Below are 15371 nucleotides of genomic sequence, written 5' to 3' on the forward strand. Positions count from 1 at the left end.
TACTAGATAATACTAACAAATTAGATAATACCAACATAAGTGTATTAGACAATACTAACAAATGTAATTCAATCAGATAATTCTAGATAATACTAAGAAGTTGTCTCTGTCATTTAGTACTACTGGGAATATATGACAATCTGACTCGAATTTGTGCCTTTCGGTTTCTTCCATTCATCAGTTGCACCCAGTATACGGAATGCCATCTTGATCCTTTTTTTTGTTAAAGTGGCCAATATAATGTTTCTTCTTTCCTCCTGCCAAAATGCCGACTCTTGGAATTTCACCAACATCTTCATAAAAACACACACAAAAATTGCACAGTCAGGGTGTTCTTGTTGTTGAAGAACCTTAGGAATCTTCAATGTGTAAACGATTTCATTACCGCCTTTGTCTCGATGTCCAATCTCATTTAGAATTTTGCTTAGGGGCTTTGTAAGTGTATGCAACTGACGTGACAACTGCAAACTATGACTCATAGAGTTGCATATCTTCCATACTCCTTCATGTAACACCAGCAACACCCAGTGGGAGTTCATGCACAGTGGAAACATCAGCATTTTGTTCCGGGCATCCAACTTGTAATTATCCTTCACATAATCTTCTACTAAACTTGTTTTTATTGCATTCTCGTCTCCGTTGGCCATGGCACATTGCACGTATATCTTTATCATTGTAAAAGTTTTTAAAAAACAAAAAGATAAATACATTTTATTTCTGCAAAAAGTTTTTACAAGTCAAAATAACATGCAATCTGTTAATACTAATTTGTGTGTAATTTATCAGATGAAAAAGTGACTTATCAAAAGATTGGTATTTAGTATTACATGCTTGTTGTATGGATTATCAGCAGAAAAGTTTTCCATCTTCGATTTCAGAGTACTGGTGTAGAAGTCTACGATGTCACTATCGATATAGAGATCATCCAATAGATTTTGGATGAATTGTTTCTGAATGTGAAATTCATTATTCGGCGCAGAATAAACCGTTTGCCTGTATAATCCAACAACACAACAAACATCATTATTAAGAATTGCAAACATCAATATTGCAAAATATTTTACTAGCAGCAAACATCAATATTGCAAAATTAAAGGAACTGCGAGAATCGATACCCAAAGTCAATTCTAAAACTAGCAGTATGAAAGTCTTAGTGTTTTTTACTCTTCCGTTGCATCCTCGCATAATTCTTGGAGTATTTTTTGTTGATCTTCACTGCAATCTCCCCAAAGCTTAAGACTTTCTACACGCTTGAATGGTTTTTATTGAGGAGGTGTTGGATCGATGTACTCTATTGCTTCCAAGTCAATAACTTCATTGTCATGTTCTTTCTTGTTCTTCTTTTGGTATAAACCTGTTCCAGTGAATCCATCTTCCAATCCCTTCCTCTTCCTCTCCCTTGGATCGTTCTTGACTCTTTTGATAATAGAACCAACATCAGATTTCTCTTCATCTTTCTCTTCAACTTCTTGCTCTCCAGTTTCTGATAAGTCACTCTCTTCGCCTGCTTTTGTTGTTCAATTATTTGAGAAGCTGGGACTGGTGCTGCCGGAGAATCCAAATGCAAATCAAAAGTTGGACCTTTAAAGGATTGGTTTTGCACACATGTTGGAGTGTGTTGAACAACAACCATTCCATCTGTTTTTTTATTTTCATCCTCATTCTCTTGTGTAGAATATGCTACTTGCCTGCAATTTCAGAAAAGCACGAAGAGAGGAAAAAATTCATTAAAAACATGGTACACTGAAAACAAGTATAGGAGACAACTTTGAGGAAGTTGCTTCCACATTTGGAGACAACCTGATGCAAGTTGCTTCCTAAACATATGGAGACAACTTGAGAAAGTTGCTTCCAAATTGAATAAGTTGATTCCTAAACATATGGAGACAACTTGAACAGGTTGCTTCCACATATGGAGACAACTTGAGGCAAGTTTCTTCCTAAACATATGGAGACAACTTGAAAAAGTTGCTTCCACATATGGAGACTACTTGAGGAAAGTTGCTTCCATCCAAGAATCACTTACTACTAAGTTTAGCAATCTACTAAGTAAATGAATGCATTTTACCTTTCTGATGCATCTTCTTCATCAACTGGAGTTGTCTTTTCTTTCTCGTATCTAACTGGTTCTTCATCCATAGCAACTGCACTTGTGTTTTTCTGCTCTTCCTCCATTGCAACTTGCTTTTCCTCCATTGAAACTGTACTTGTCTTTTCTTGCTCTTCCTTCATTGCAACTGGTTCTTTCTCCCCTGGCGCAACTGGACTTGTCTTTTCCTGCTCATCCTCCATTGTAACTGGTTCTTTATCCACTGGCGCAACTGGACTTTCCTTTGTTTCTTCTTGTATATTGCCTTTTACTTCAGCTATGTCTCCATAATATTTACCAGTTATACCATCAATGTCCACTTCCTGTATCAACTCATCATAGTTATCTGGCATATCTACCTCGACTGAATCTTTCCTTTCAATCGGCTCCTTTACTGCAGATAATGGTGTTGCCTCTTTAGCAATAGAGATTTCTTCTTCGTCCACATGCACTGTATCATCGGCATTTAAATTGACTCCGTCATTGTCACCTACATTATCTTCTTCCTCAGTTTCACCGACTTCCTCATCATCTTCTTTAATGTCACCAACATTTTCTGTTGTTGTAGTGTCACCTACATTACCATGAAATATTTCGCTCTACTCCTTGTACTTATGCTCCCTTGAGAGGTTTTCTGGTGTGTTTTTCAAATCCTCCCAATCCTGCAAGTTCTTGTAAACGTCAGCCATGTGTTGTTGTTGATCATCTCTCAAATCAATCTTATCCTTGTTGGCTTCATAAACGCTTCTAAGGAAGTAGTTGTCAGTGATGAACTTTCTTAAGAACTGATCTCTCCCTTCAATCCTATAGTAGATCTCTTGGAGTGAAAAGTTTTCGGCTTCAAGGAATTTGCCATTTAGCCTCTCTTCTGCAAGTAAATCATAAAACAGGTTGTTGAATGCCTTTTCTATTTCTAGTTTTTCTTTCAATTCTCTCAAGTAAGTCAGTCCTTGCTCATGTGGTGATAGTTCGTCTCGAATGCCATCTGTAAACTGAAAAGTTCAATATTAGTCAGCATTTTCTCCTTCAAAATCAGTGGCAAGTTAATATACAACTTGAGAAAACTTTATGCTTCAACTTCTGAAACCAACTAGATCAAGTTGCTCTCATTTATGGAGCAAACTTGATCAAGTTGCTTTCATTTTATGGAGACAACTTGATCAAGTTGCTTCCACATATGCTGTTTCATAATATTCAACTCTGAGATTCATTAAAGTAGCATAAGAATTTTTACTTACAGTAAATCTTTCTGGGAATACCATATTCCCGTCTTTATCTTTCCTTTCTACCGTAAACTTGTTGCAAAAATCCAGTTGGTGCCACCTATTGAATCTCGGAGTTGAATGTTCAAATCCTTGTCGCTTCGGGAGGTAGTTGCTATGCTCCAAAAACCAATACTGCAAAAAAATAATTAAAATGTTAGTTAAGTTTCTCAAAACATTTTAGATCAAGATTATCTTGTCAACAATTTTTCATTTCTTTTTTACCAACAAAAGTGGTATGCACCCAGGTACACGTTTAAGACCATCTTTTCCTTTTGGTTTATTTATATTATCCATCAAATATTTCACTATGTGGTATGGCCACGACACTCTATGCATGGAGAACAAGCATGGAAACCATCTCTGGGTAAAGTAGCCTCCACTAGTATCCGTGAAAAAGAACACGGTGCACAACCACATGCCAAAGAAAATCAGAAACAACGCCAGGTCCTTTCCATTTTCAGCTTCTTCTCTCAACACCATATCGATCTGTTGCCTTGTAATTGTGTAGTCTTTGCCTTCTACTGGGGGGAAATGTTTATGCAAGAAATTTATGTGCTCTTTAGTTACTTTACTCAATTTCTTCTTCAATTCAGCATCTTCATGCCTTCTTTGCACATTGAAGAAAACAACAAAGTCATCTGCTTTTGGAACATAAACCTTATTCTTAAAAACAAATCCCACCTTCACCTTCTTCCTCACTACTACACTATCATGGCAACTGAGAAGCATCTCTATAGCTTGAGGAATCTTAGTGTATACATCTCTTTCAGCCGTTACGTCTTTTGAAGGCCTGTTTTCTGGTTGTTCTTTAAAGAGTGGTTCTATAAAACCCCAATACGGAGACTCTCTTAAGGATTTCACATGGGCTGGCTTGTCTTTAAATACTTTATACAAGTAGTAACTCATATCTAACAATGGTAATAATCCATATTTATATGCTAATGTTGTTTCTATCTTCTTCTTTTTACCTGTAATCATGCAAGCTATCCAGATCTATACTTTATACAACTAGTAACTCAGATACAGATAGCTAATTAAAATAAGATTTATAAGTTTTCTTTTCATACCTTCTCCATGTGGAACTTTATCAGCAGTTTCTGTTGCTTCGTTGCTGGGAGCATTCTCTGCAGATTTGGTTGCCATTGCCTTCAATCTTTGTGATTTCCTCTTCATACTAGTGTTTTTCAGTCAATAGAAATAGTTAGCATGATATCTCAATAGAGCTAACTAATTCAAGTTGTCTCCATATGTCGGAGGAACTACCAAAATCTGACTCCATTATCTTAAGCTGTCTTAGGAAATTGAGATAAACTATCTTAAGTTGATTCCACATATTAGAGAAACTAGAAAAAGTTGTCTCTAGAAATATAAAAGCATAAAAGAATTACAATCACAAAGACTAGGAACAACTAGCATAAGTTGCCTCCAAAATACAAAGGCAACTAGTACTAGTTGCTTCCAAAAGCACAATTCATATCATAACATAATGAGAACAACTATCATAAGTCCAGTAGTACATGATGTTTCAGAACCATTTAACATGTTCCATTTCATTCAACAACATACAAAAAAATACTAGTACAGGATATCTTCAGAACCATATGAAGGCAACTTCTACCAGTTGCTTCCATATATGGGAACAACTAGCATAACTATCTTAAGTTGCTTCCAAATATGGGAGAAACTAGAAGGAGTTTCATCTACAAAGGAAGTCAAAAACTAGCAAAATGGACTAGTAACATGTTTCAGTCATCATTAAAAGCATAATTAATCGGCAAAATGGACTACAAACATGTTTAGAACTCGGAGAATTGACAAATAACATGTGCTCATTTCTGTGACATCATTACCATGTGCAAGTACTAATTTTACATGTTCTGTGACACTTACTGTGCTTTTGAAGTCTAAAAAATTACAGATTAAAACCAAACACTCACACAGACCATCAAACCCTCAACATAAATTAGTATTAATTCATCAACATAAATAACTATTGTTCTTTGAGTCAGAAAAAATAGACGAGTAATTCAACACCCTAACTGAATTAAAAACAAGTTTAATCAAAATATTAAAGCATAGAAGAAGTACAATCACAAAGACTAGGAACAACGAGCATAAGTTGCCTCCAAAATACGAAGACAACTAGTACCAGGTGCTTCCAAAAGCAAAATTCATTTCAGAACATAATGGGAACAACTAGCATAAGTCCAGTAAAAAATAGTACAGGATGTCTTCAGAACCATTTAACTTGTTCCATCGCATGCATAAGGCATACAACAAGTACTAGTTTTCAACTTATAAGGTATAGATGCACAACTGACTCAAAATATGAAGGAAAATACTACTAGTTGCTTCAAAATATATGAACAACTAGCATTAGTTGAAAACCAGTAGTAAAATGTGAAGGCAACTACTACCAGTTTCTTCCAAATATGGGAACAACTACTACCAGTTGCTTCCAAATCTGTATTAAAATACATTTTTCTTATAGAATGATTGCAGAGATTCAAAATAAACTACAGTTCTAATTCAACATAATGTAACAAAGTAACTATGAAGTAGAACAAAGTAAATCGAATGAAATTAGTATCACCAGCAGGTTTCTTATCTTTACTGATTTCTTTTCAGTAGCAGAAACATTCGATTCCTTAAACACCAACAGAGGGAAGCAGTTCGATTTGTCTTTTCATCACATGCAACATCAAATTGAATGAAATTAGTATCAATAACACCAACAAAATCAGTTGATTTTGTTTTCTTTCATTACATGCAACAAAATCAAAGAAAATTAGTTTGAATCTAGGAAATATCAATATCGAACTATTTCAAAACTGAAATCAAATGAATCGAACTCTTCTTTTGAATATAAATCATGTATTAAACCCTAAAAATTGAAATCAAATGAAATTCAAACATCATTCAAACACAGAATCTTTGATTACCTTCGTTCGTTCTTCTGAAAATGATGTTGCCGTTAGATTTTGAAGTTTTTTTGATCTTTTGCTTCGTTTTTGTGGTTAGATTCTTTCAAAATCTCTGAACCAATCTACTCATTGATCTAGTTTGCTGTTTTTCTGTAACAATTAATTGGTTTTGTTTCAGTTTTTTCCTGGTTTTGTTGTCGATTCGTTGCAAAAAAAATTCAGTTTTTTTTTTTGATTTTTTTTCCAGTTTTTTCGATCTGGAATGAGAGAGAAAAGAGAGTGAGAGAACAAGATAAGAAGAAGAAATGAATTAATGGCCGACCATTACTTCTTTTCTCCTGAATCTTTATATTTATTTGAAGGTTATTTTGGTAATCTTACAATTTGGATTTGGGCTTTTTCATGCCTAGGGGTATTTGTAAAAGATGATAAGAGTATTTTGGAAGGGGCCCTATAATAAGGGTATTTAAATAATGTTCCCTTATTTTTTTTTTTACGAAAAGTCGGAGATAATTGTTCTTTTAGACTAAAATTTTGAAAACTTGATGAACCATTATAGAGCCACTAAAAACACATTATGCATACACCACAAAAGATGCATAATACATTATGCAGCTGCCAAAAAGAATGCATAACACATTATGCATACATATTTTGGTTTATACATCCACTAATTTGATTATACGACCATTAAAACAATGTACGTACCTAAAAAATTACATTCGAAAAAGGAAAAAAAATGGATAAAAAAATACGTAACCATATTTTGGTTCATGCATCCACTAAATTTAAATTCTTAGTATTATATTATAGGGTATTGAAGGAAGAGAAGCAGATTGGGGTTGGTGGTTGATCTCACCAGGCAGTTCCACTCTCTACTCAATAAGGTACGAATCCCTCCAGGGACATGGTTCAATCTAAGCTCCATTAATCTGTCTTTTTGTCCCCTCTCTATAGAACTGTTAACCGTACCATAACAACTCCGAATTCGATTGCCCAAAATCCAGTTCGATAAATATTGATAAATATAACCAATCTTGATAAATATTGCCCAATTTTTATTGCTTCAAACAAATTTATGACATTTAATGTTACGCTAAGGATGTTTTTTCTTCGTCTCATGTGAAAAGTTTGTGTGTTTCGGTTCCAAATAAATTGGTATGTGGATTGTTGGTTTTTAATCTATGCAATTTTTGTATGTGAAACTCATGCAGCAGACTATTTTAATACAGTTGTTCGACTAATCCAATTTGGTATGCTAACATATATAGGTTACAATACAACGCTAGCTTCGGTCTACTTATATTGTAGAATAACGCTTTCATTGAAGATGCCCCTTTTGTAGCAATCGTTGACATGGATAGCATGAGGCCAACTTAGTGCTGACTTATAGGCAAATTAGGTGTGAACAGATGCTTCCTGATTAAATTACGTGTGTTGTATTGTCAAAGTTCCTAATTTCGAACTACAACTTTTGACTCACGACTCTGGCACAGGGGATCGAGATGAGGCAGTAGAAGCAATGACGATGAGTGTCGGACCACTAACTTCTGTTGAAGGTAATTTTCCTATTGCCTCCTACAGAGAATACATTTCTTACATATCGTGCATTGTCATAAAGACTATTATATTAGATTCGAGGGTGTTCCACATTTGTAAGATAGGTTACCATGACACTGTCGAGCGAAATTTCACCTCTGAAACATAGCCAGATATGTGTGAAAACCTGATCTTACTTGAATATTAACTTTAACCATCATACATACCCAGATACCTCCAAATGCACATCTATGACACTATACAGCTGCACTACCAGCATATGGAGAATGAAAACCTAGGTATCATAATCATAAAGTGAGTTGGAGCGGCATCAGTATGCAACAATCCATCAAGGTGTGTATTTGATCACGAAATTTTCAGTTTCTAGAACTTTTTAATTTAGCCAGAATGCAGCTTTTGCTTTAAATTTGTTGAATTCAATTTTTCATTAAAATGGTTAAAATTCAGCTTTGGAAATGCTAATTGTCATTAATTTTTATTACAATGATAAACTATATTAGGTTTTAAATTTTGATTACGATGGGTTGTTCATAATGGAAGTGCTCTTGGTTATGTGCTTTGTTATCCTCTTCTGTATATGGGTAATATTTTGCTTTCAATATAGGAAAATTTGTTTCATATTGTCTCCATTATGGATGATAATGGATCTTCTAGAGATTTTCTTTATTCAGTTTTTAAAAACAGACATAACATTGAAATCAGATTAACTGACACGACCGTAACATTTTGAGGACATGAGAATAATAATATTACTTAGTTAGGGAGCGAATATTTTACCGATATGAAGTCACAATATATATGATTGTTTAAAATTTAGGATTATATATTTTTGGTTGTATCCTTGATTGATGATTTGAGATTTGGCTGGCCGTATAACCATCGTGTCTGAGAAATCATGTTCTGTTATTTTGTATGCCTGATTTCATAGCCTTTATGAGATTGTTTATTTTTGGTTTCTTTCTATGTTCAATCAATCTTAGGTAATGACTTTAAACGAAATATAATTTAAATAGATTGAAGTTTATGGACGTACGAATCCTATTTCTATTGGATTATAATTTGTATATGATGCAATATAGATAATGAATTAAGGAGAAAGTATTTCTGATGCTAGCAGTCGCTATTTTTATCCCAATTTAATGGAAGTAATCATTCCCCCTTTATATCATCTAAGTTTGAAATTCAAGTTGATTAGAATGATTTGGTTTTATATGTTTGTGGTTTCGAGTTTTGATGAAATAGGGATGTAATCAGACATCATTCACAGCATAGATAACAATGAGCTTTCTATTGATTTTGCAGGTTGCACCAAAACCCTATACGTTTATGCCATTCGGCTATGGAGGATATTCATAAGTGACAGTAGATGTCAATGGTATCAGGGTTATGTTGACATTGTTGATAAGACTAAATATCGCCATATCTGAAAAAGGGATGCCACCAATATTAGGAACTGCTCACTTGGAGATGGTAGTTGATGCAAAAATGTGGTTGATGATGGTAGTTGAGACCTAAAAATTGGTTAATGTTGCACTGTGTTCAATTTTTTTCTTAGAACTCATATTCAATTCTAGATATTGAATAGCAAATTGGTTATTTGCACTGTGTACGGTTAAAAATGTTAACATTTGTGCAAAGAAATTTTTTTTTTTTGAAGGAGGAAGGGCTCAAACAGAGCCCAATTTATTGGAATACCTCAGTTAATTGAGGTTTGAAGAAATACAAGAGGGTGGAGAATTTGCATTCCACCAAATATTTACATTGTTATGCATCGCATATTGGCATAAAGAGTGAGCCAAGAAATTGACATCTTTAGGTACATGTTGAAACTTTACATCCTCAAAGGAGTGTACAACATCCTTGATTTTTAAAATTTTAGAACGAATGCTCCAAGGGATGTTTCTTACTTCACCCAGAACTGCCTCAGTAACATTAGCGGCATCCCCTTCAATCTCTATTTTACTAAAATTGAATCTGAGACCCAACTGTATTCCCAAGTTGCAAGCCATTGCTTCTGCCAATAATGAAGAAGTTACCATAAATGTTGTTGAAGTACAACCTAGAAAATTACCATTCTGATCACGAGCCACTGCTCCTGCAGCACCATTGTTAGGAATAAAATCTGCATCCACATTAATTTTTACATACTGAGGAGCTGGTGGTGACCATTGCTGAGATGAAGATTGAGAAATACGAGTACCTAAATAGTTCTCCATGCAAAGTTCAAAATCCTGTGTAGCCTTCTTGATAATTTTTGTAGTTGCAAAGTTCCCTCTAGAGAAAATTATATCATTTCTAGTTTTCCACAGATTCCAAATGATACACACACATCTAATGAAATTAAGATCCATGTTATTATCCATCCAATCTAAAATTATATGATGTACATCTGCATCTGGGTAAGAGCAATCATATTCCAAACCAGCCATGTTAAAAACTAACTTGGACCTTTCACATTCAAAAAATAGATGAACAACAGATTCTTCATGTTGAGAACAGAACGTGCAAGAAGTAGAAATGTTGCTAACAAATCTGCATATGTTTGCTTTCACCACAATTCCATTGTTTAAGAGTTTCCAGATGAAAAAATGAATCTTGGGAAGTATATTCGAAAAAGACCAGATTTTCTCCACGGGAAGGCACTGTATACAGAACTAGATGGAAAATTGCTCATCAAAAGTTTATAGCATGACTTTGTAGAGAATTTACCTAAAGGAGTGCAAGACCAAATTAAAGTGTCTTCTGAATTGTCATCCTCACTGAGATACAATGACGAAATACAGTGAGCAGTTCTGGTGAAAAAGTTGATTTAGTAACTCCATATTCCATACTCGAGTATAAGGAATGAACAAATCCGCAACCTTATTGAAGTTAATAGGGGTAGATTCCGGCATGTTGATTAAGTGTTCAATGTTTTGACCCAACCATGGATCCTCCCAAATCTTCACCTTTTCTCCATTTGAAATCTGCCAGAAAACCTTGTTTTCCAGAATATTTCTAACCTCTAGTAAACTGCTCCATATTGTTGTGCATTTTTCAGGTTTTTCAATTCTCCAGAAAGATCCTTCTTGAATATATTTTGCCACCAATAACTTAACCCAAGGTGCGTGATAGACACATTTTTATGTCCGATTTGTCTCGATTCTATATACTGTTAGGGATCATTTTTGCACTTATTATGGTGTTTTATTTATTTGTAGGTATTTTTGGCTAATAAACATGTTTGGAAAAAAAATTGGCTCGAAAAGTTGTCGGAAAGCACCCGGAGGACATTTGTGATTCGGATTCTCACTTTGGATAAGGGGTAACCTAATTACTAAGGGGCATACTATTTCCAGACAGTTTCTAATCGCACCCCTACTTTGGATAAGGGGCAACCATCTTCAACATTCAAAAACCAGGATTTTGGCGGGAAAAAAGTGCAGTTAAAAAACAGTTTTGGCAATAGTGATTTGGAGGAGTTTGAGGTCGATTAAACCTCTGATTTTCATAGGATAGACTCCTTATGGGTCTAGGAATCTGATATGGGTGTTTAAATCGATTAGATTGGGCTCAATCGACGGATTTTTCTCACAACAGAAAAATATGGAAAGTCACGTGTGTGACCTGTTTTAGGGAATTTTAGAGAGATTAAAACGCTGTAAACCTTCCCAAAGATTTGTATCTATCTAAGGAAGAGTTTAGAATAAAAAGGAAAGCTCAGAAACGCGTAGAAATCCTAAAACAAGAAATTGCCGCAACTTGGCCGTGAAGAGAAGGAAAGAGATTTTGGAAGATTTGGGAGAGATTTAATTGGTATTTATGATATAAATAGATGTCTTGGGTCATATAGAAGAGGTGTCGAGAGTTTGGGAACCTAAGGAGATCCAGAGAAGAAGAAATCAGAGCTTTACCAAACTCTGTTTCTGCTGCTGCTGCTGCTGCTGAAGAAGAAGAACGCGAAGAACATTGACGCCCGGTAAACAATCGCAGAACAATGTCGTTGTTTAACAGCTGAAGAACATTAAGCTGTTCAGGGCAGTCTTATTTTAGGGTCTTAAAATCAGCGACAAAGCAACAGTTTCTCTGTAACACTTCCATTATAACAGCTGTTTTGCAACACCAATACACTGTTGCAAACAGTCTGTGTTATTACTTTTCACTCTTTTGATCATCTTTTGAGCAACAAACACACATTTTGAGATCATGATTAATATGAGGAGCTAAACCCCATTGTTGAGGCGATAGAGGAAGCTATTTTTCCAACAAAAAGTGGTATATTCTATTTTATCTTCTTATTTGCAATAATTATATGATTATTTGCCTTGAACTATTATTGAATATGATTTTTATTTGAGTGATTGTGATCTATTTTGATGGAGTATGCTTAGTTTTAAGACTTTTGTTGCTTCATACTTGGTATTTACAATTATTACTTTTGAAAATCTACTTGTTGCAATATTATAGAATCAAATTAAACAAGAAAATTGCAGAAATATAAGTATTGGTTTAATCACTTTGAACTTGGAAAATAGTGGAATCTTAGCCTCAGTGTTTCTTTTAGTATTGATATCATCTTTGATTGAGTTTGCTATAATTTTTAGTGAGTTTTCTATTTTAATATTAGAATTTAACTCTAATTAATATCATTCACAAGTCTGAGAATCGAACCACTTTTACCACTATCTATAAATCACATCAATTTTTGGGCCGCCGACGTGGACTTGTTTTTAGGGTTTTAGATTTATTTATTTATTTATTTTTATTTGTTTTATTATTTTTGTCCTTTTTATGTTTTTGGGTATTTATCTTGTGTCTACAGGTTCTGGATCATAAAGAAAATTGAGCCAAGGAGTTTGGTAATTTCATAAAGACTTGGATCTAAAGATTAAAGCAAAAAGAACGAAAAAGAAGACAATTTTATTTTAGACAATTTTAGTTTAGGGTTTGTTTATTTTACTTATAAAAAAAAACTGTATTAGGGTTTATTATTTTTGTAATTTTTCTTTATTTTTTTGGACTTTTGGACTTTTGTACTTTGGGACATTATTTTTTTTTATTACCCTACGGAAGGGTACTTTAAATATAAATTGTTTGCTGAGAAGGAGGACAATTACGATATTGTCTCTGCACCTTGGGTTCGTACACTAAACATCGGAGTCAGTGGCCCGAGTCGACTATAACCGATTCATCCCCCGTCTGGAACGGGAGGTAAGATTCTAAACACTCGTGAATCCCCTGTCAGCGAGTTACTGGACTCCTTCGTATGCATATATGTTGAGGACTGAATACGGACATTTATTTTTCTAGTAAAGGGCAAGGCCTGGCCATACAAGATAAGGGTTCGGATTTCATCACCGTTCTCTTCTTGCCCGCTTTAGGAACATGTAACCTACGCGAACCTAAGCCTAAAATTTTGACTAGAACGAGACCGATAGGGTAACGAGCTTAACAGGAAAGTCATTCGAAAAATATTGGTTACTCTTTTAAGCATACTTCGAAGTTCTTGACGGTTTCTGTAAGTTGAATGCGTGACTGCGCCGCCTTGTAATACCGGTGAGGCCTTGGGTATCAAAGCTCCACCGAGCTTCCCTCGCCTCTATTCAACTTACGTTAACTCGGATTGATTCCAGAGGGGTTTGCTTAAATTGTAACGAATTCCCGTTCGAAGGATTAGAAGCTGGTCTAGAAACAATCTAAGTGGAGCCATCATGCTTTTTGTTTGCTAGAAATCAATAGGTTTTTTGGTTGAGTCGGCCTTGATCTGTGTTTGCTTACCCTTCCAATTTAGAAAATTCTATTGTATGCCTGAACGTAAAAGAGACGCACTAGGTAGATTTGTTAAAGAGAAACCTAGTAGTTCGAAGCGTCTCGATTACCTTAATCTAGAAAGTCCGGCTTTTGAAGAGTCTGTTTTTGAACGTTCTTTGACTGAGGAGAGAATCCTGTTGCTCCGATAGCGCCAGAAATGGCAACTTTGAAAGCTTTGTTGAATCCAACTAGGACTACCCGTCCTTCGTGTATTAAGTTAGCTGAAACGGAGGCACCCTATGAACTGAAACCTGGGACCTTACAGATGCTCCCAATCTTTTTAGGGAAAGAAAATGAAAACCCTTATTACCATGTTAGGGATTTTGAGGAAATTTGTAGTACTCTAAGAATTAGAGGCTTAGATGATGATGCTTTGAAACTTAGGTTATTCCCATTTTCCCTGAAAGATAAGGCCAAGTCGTGGCTGTATAGTTTGGACTCCGAGTCAATTGAGACATATGAACAACTTACATCTGCCTTTTTCAATAAGTTTTTCCCTAGGCACAAAACATCGTCTATTAGGACGCAAATATGCACATTTTCACAACAAGAGGGAGAATCTTTATATAGGTATTTGGAAAGGTTCAATGATTTATTATCCCAGTGTCCTCATCATGGTTTAGAAAAGGTTAGGCTAGTTCAGATCCTTTATGAGGGTTTAGATTATTCCACAACGACCATGGTTGAGTCTCTATGCACTGGTGGATTTGAAAACCAAACTGTTGATGCGGCGATGGAATTTTTTAATGAAATCGCCGAAAAAACCCAGCAATGGGAAAATAGTAGGGCACCCCAGAAAACAATTCTTTTAAGTAGAGGAAACGTTAATAGGGTAGAAGGAGGCTATGAATCAGATGCCAAAATTGCTGCTATAGCAAAAAGGTTAGAAGCCTTAGAAGTGGGCCAGACTAGTGGTAGAGTGGAGCCTTTTTGGGAAGGCCAGAATATTGAAGAGCAGGCCAATGCTCTTTATAATAACACTAGATTTGATAACCGTCAAAAGATTGACCCATATTCAGAAACCTATAATCCTGGTTGGAGAAACCATCCGAACCTTTCGTGGTCTAAGGGCCAAAGTCAAGGTCAGTTTAGTAATTCTAATGCTCCCCCAGGTTTTGGCTATACTAAGAATCCTTCAGGACTAGCTCAGTTTCAGAATCAGTCAGATAAGAAAATCCTAAGTTTAGAGGAATCTCTCGCCTTGTTAACTCAGCAAACTGCAAAATTCCAGTTATCCGTAGAACAGAGTCTACAAGCTAGTAACAGGATAGGACAAGAAAATAGTCAGGCTATTTCCGAGTTAAAAACCCAGGTTGGTCTGATAAGTGATTCTTTGAGAGAAAAAGGTAAGTTTCCTAGTCAAACACAACCCAACCCTAGAGGAGTTCATGAATTAGGTGCAAAACCATCGAATCAATTGAATGCTGTTAGAACCCTTAGAAGTGGTAGAGTTGTAGACAATAAGGTAACCATGCCCGATAGTGAACATACTGTAGTTCACCCCTCAGGATCTCACCTCTCAGGACCAGTAGCTGAAGAGACTGATAAAGTTTCTGATGATGTGAATTCGGTTCCTGAAAGGTCTGATTTTAGGCCTAGAGCCCCATTTCCTCAGCTATTAGTACCAACAAAGAAGGAATCGAACTTTAATGACATAGTGGAGGTTTTTAAGCAAGTTACCATAAACCTTCCCTTATTAGATGCAATTAGGAAAATTCCTTAAGGATATGTGTACGCGAAAGC

At 35.4% G+C, this 15371-nt stretch overlaps 1 protein-coding gene and 1 pseudogene across 1 annotated transcript; both read right to left on the reverse strand.

Moving 5' to 3' along the window:
- Positions 1–9538: 9538 nt before the first annotated feature.
- LOC113290696 lies at positions 9539–10267 on the reverse strand. Its single transcript, XM_026540278.1, has one exon. The coding sequence runs from the start codon at positions 10265–10267 to the stop codon at positions 9539–9541; it is 729 nt and encodes a 242-aa protein (XP_026396063.1).
- Positions 10268–14149: 3882 nt separating this feature from the next.
- LOC113292096 lies at positions 14150–14249 on the reverse strand (annotated as a pseudogene).
- Between the last annotated feature and the right edge of the window lie 1122 nt (positions 14250–15371).

Source organism: Papaver somniferum, chromosome 6, assembly GCF_003573695.1.
Source record: "Papaver somniferum cultivar HN1 chromosome 6, ASM357369v1, whole genome shotgun sequence".
In the NCBI taxonomy this organism is placed as follows: Eukaryota; Viridiplantae; Streptophyta; class Magnoliopsida; order Ranunculales; family Papaveraceae; genus Papaver; species Papaver somniferum.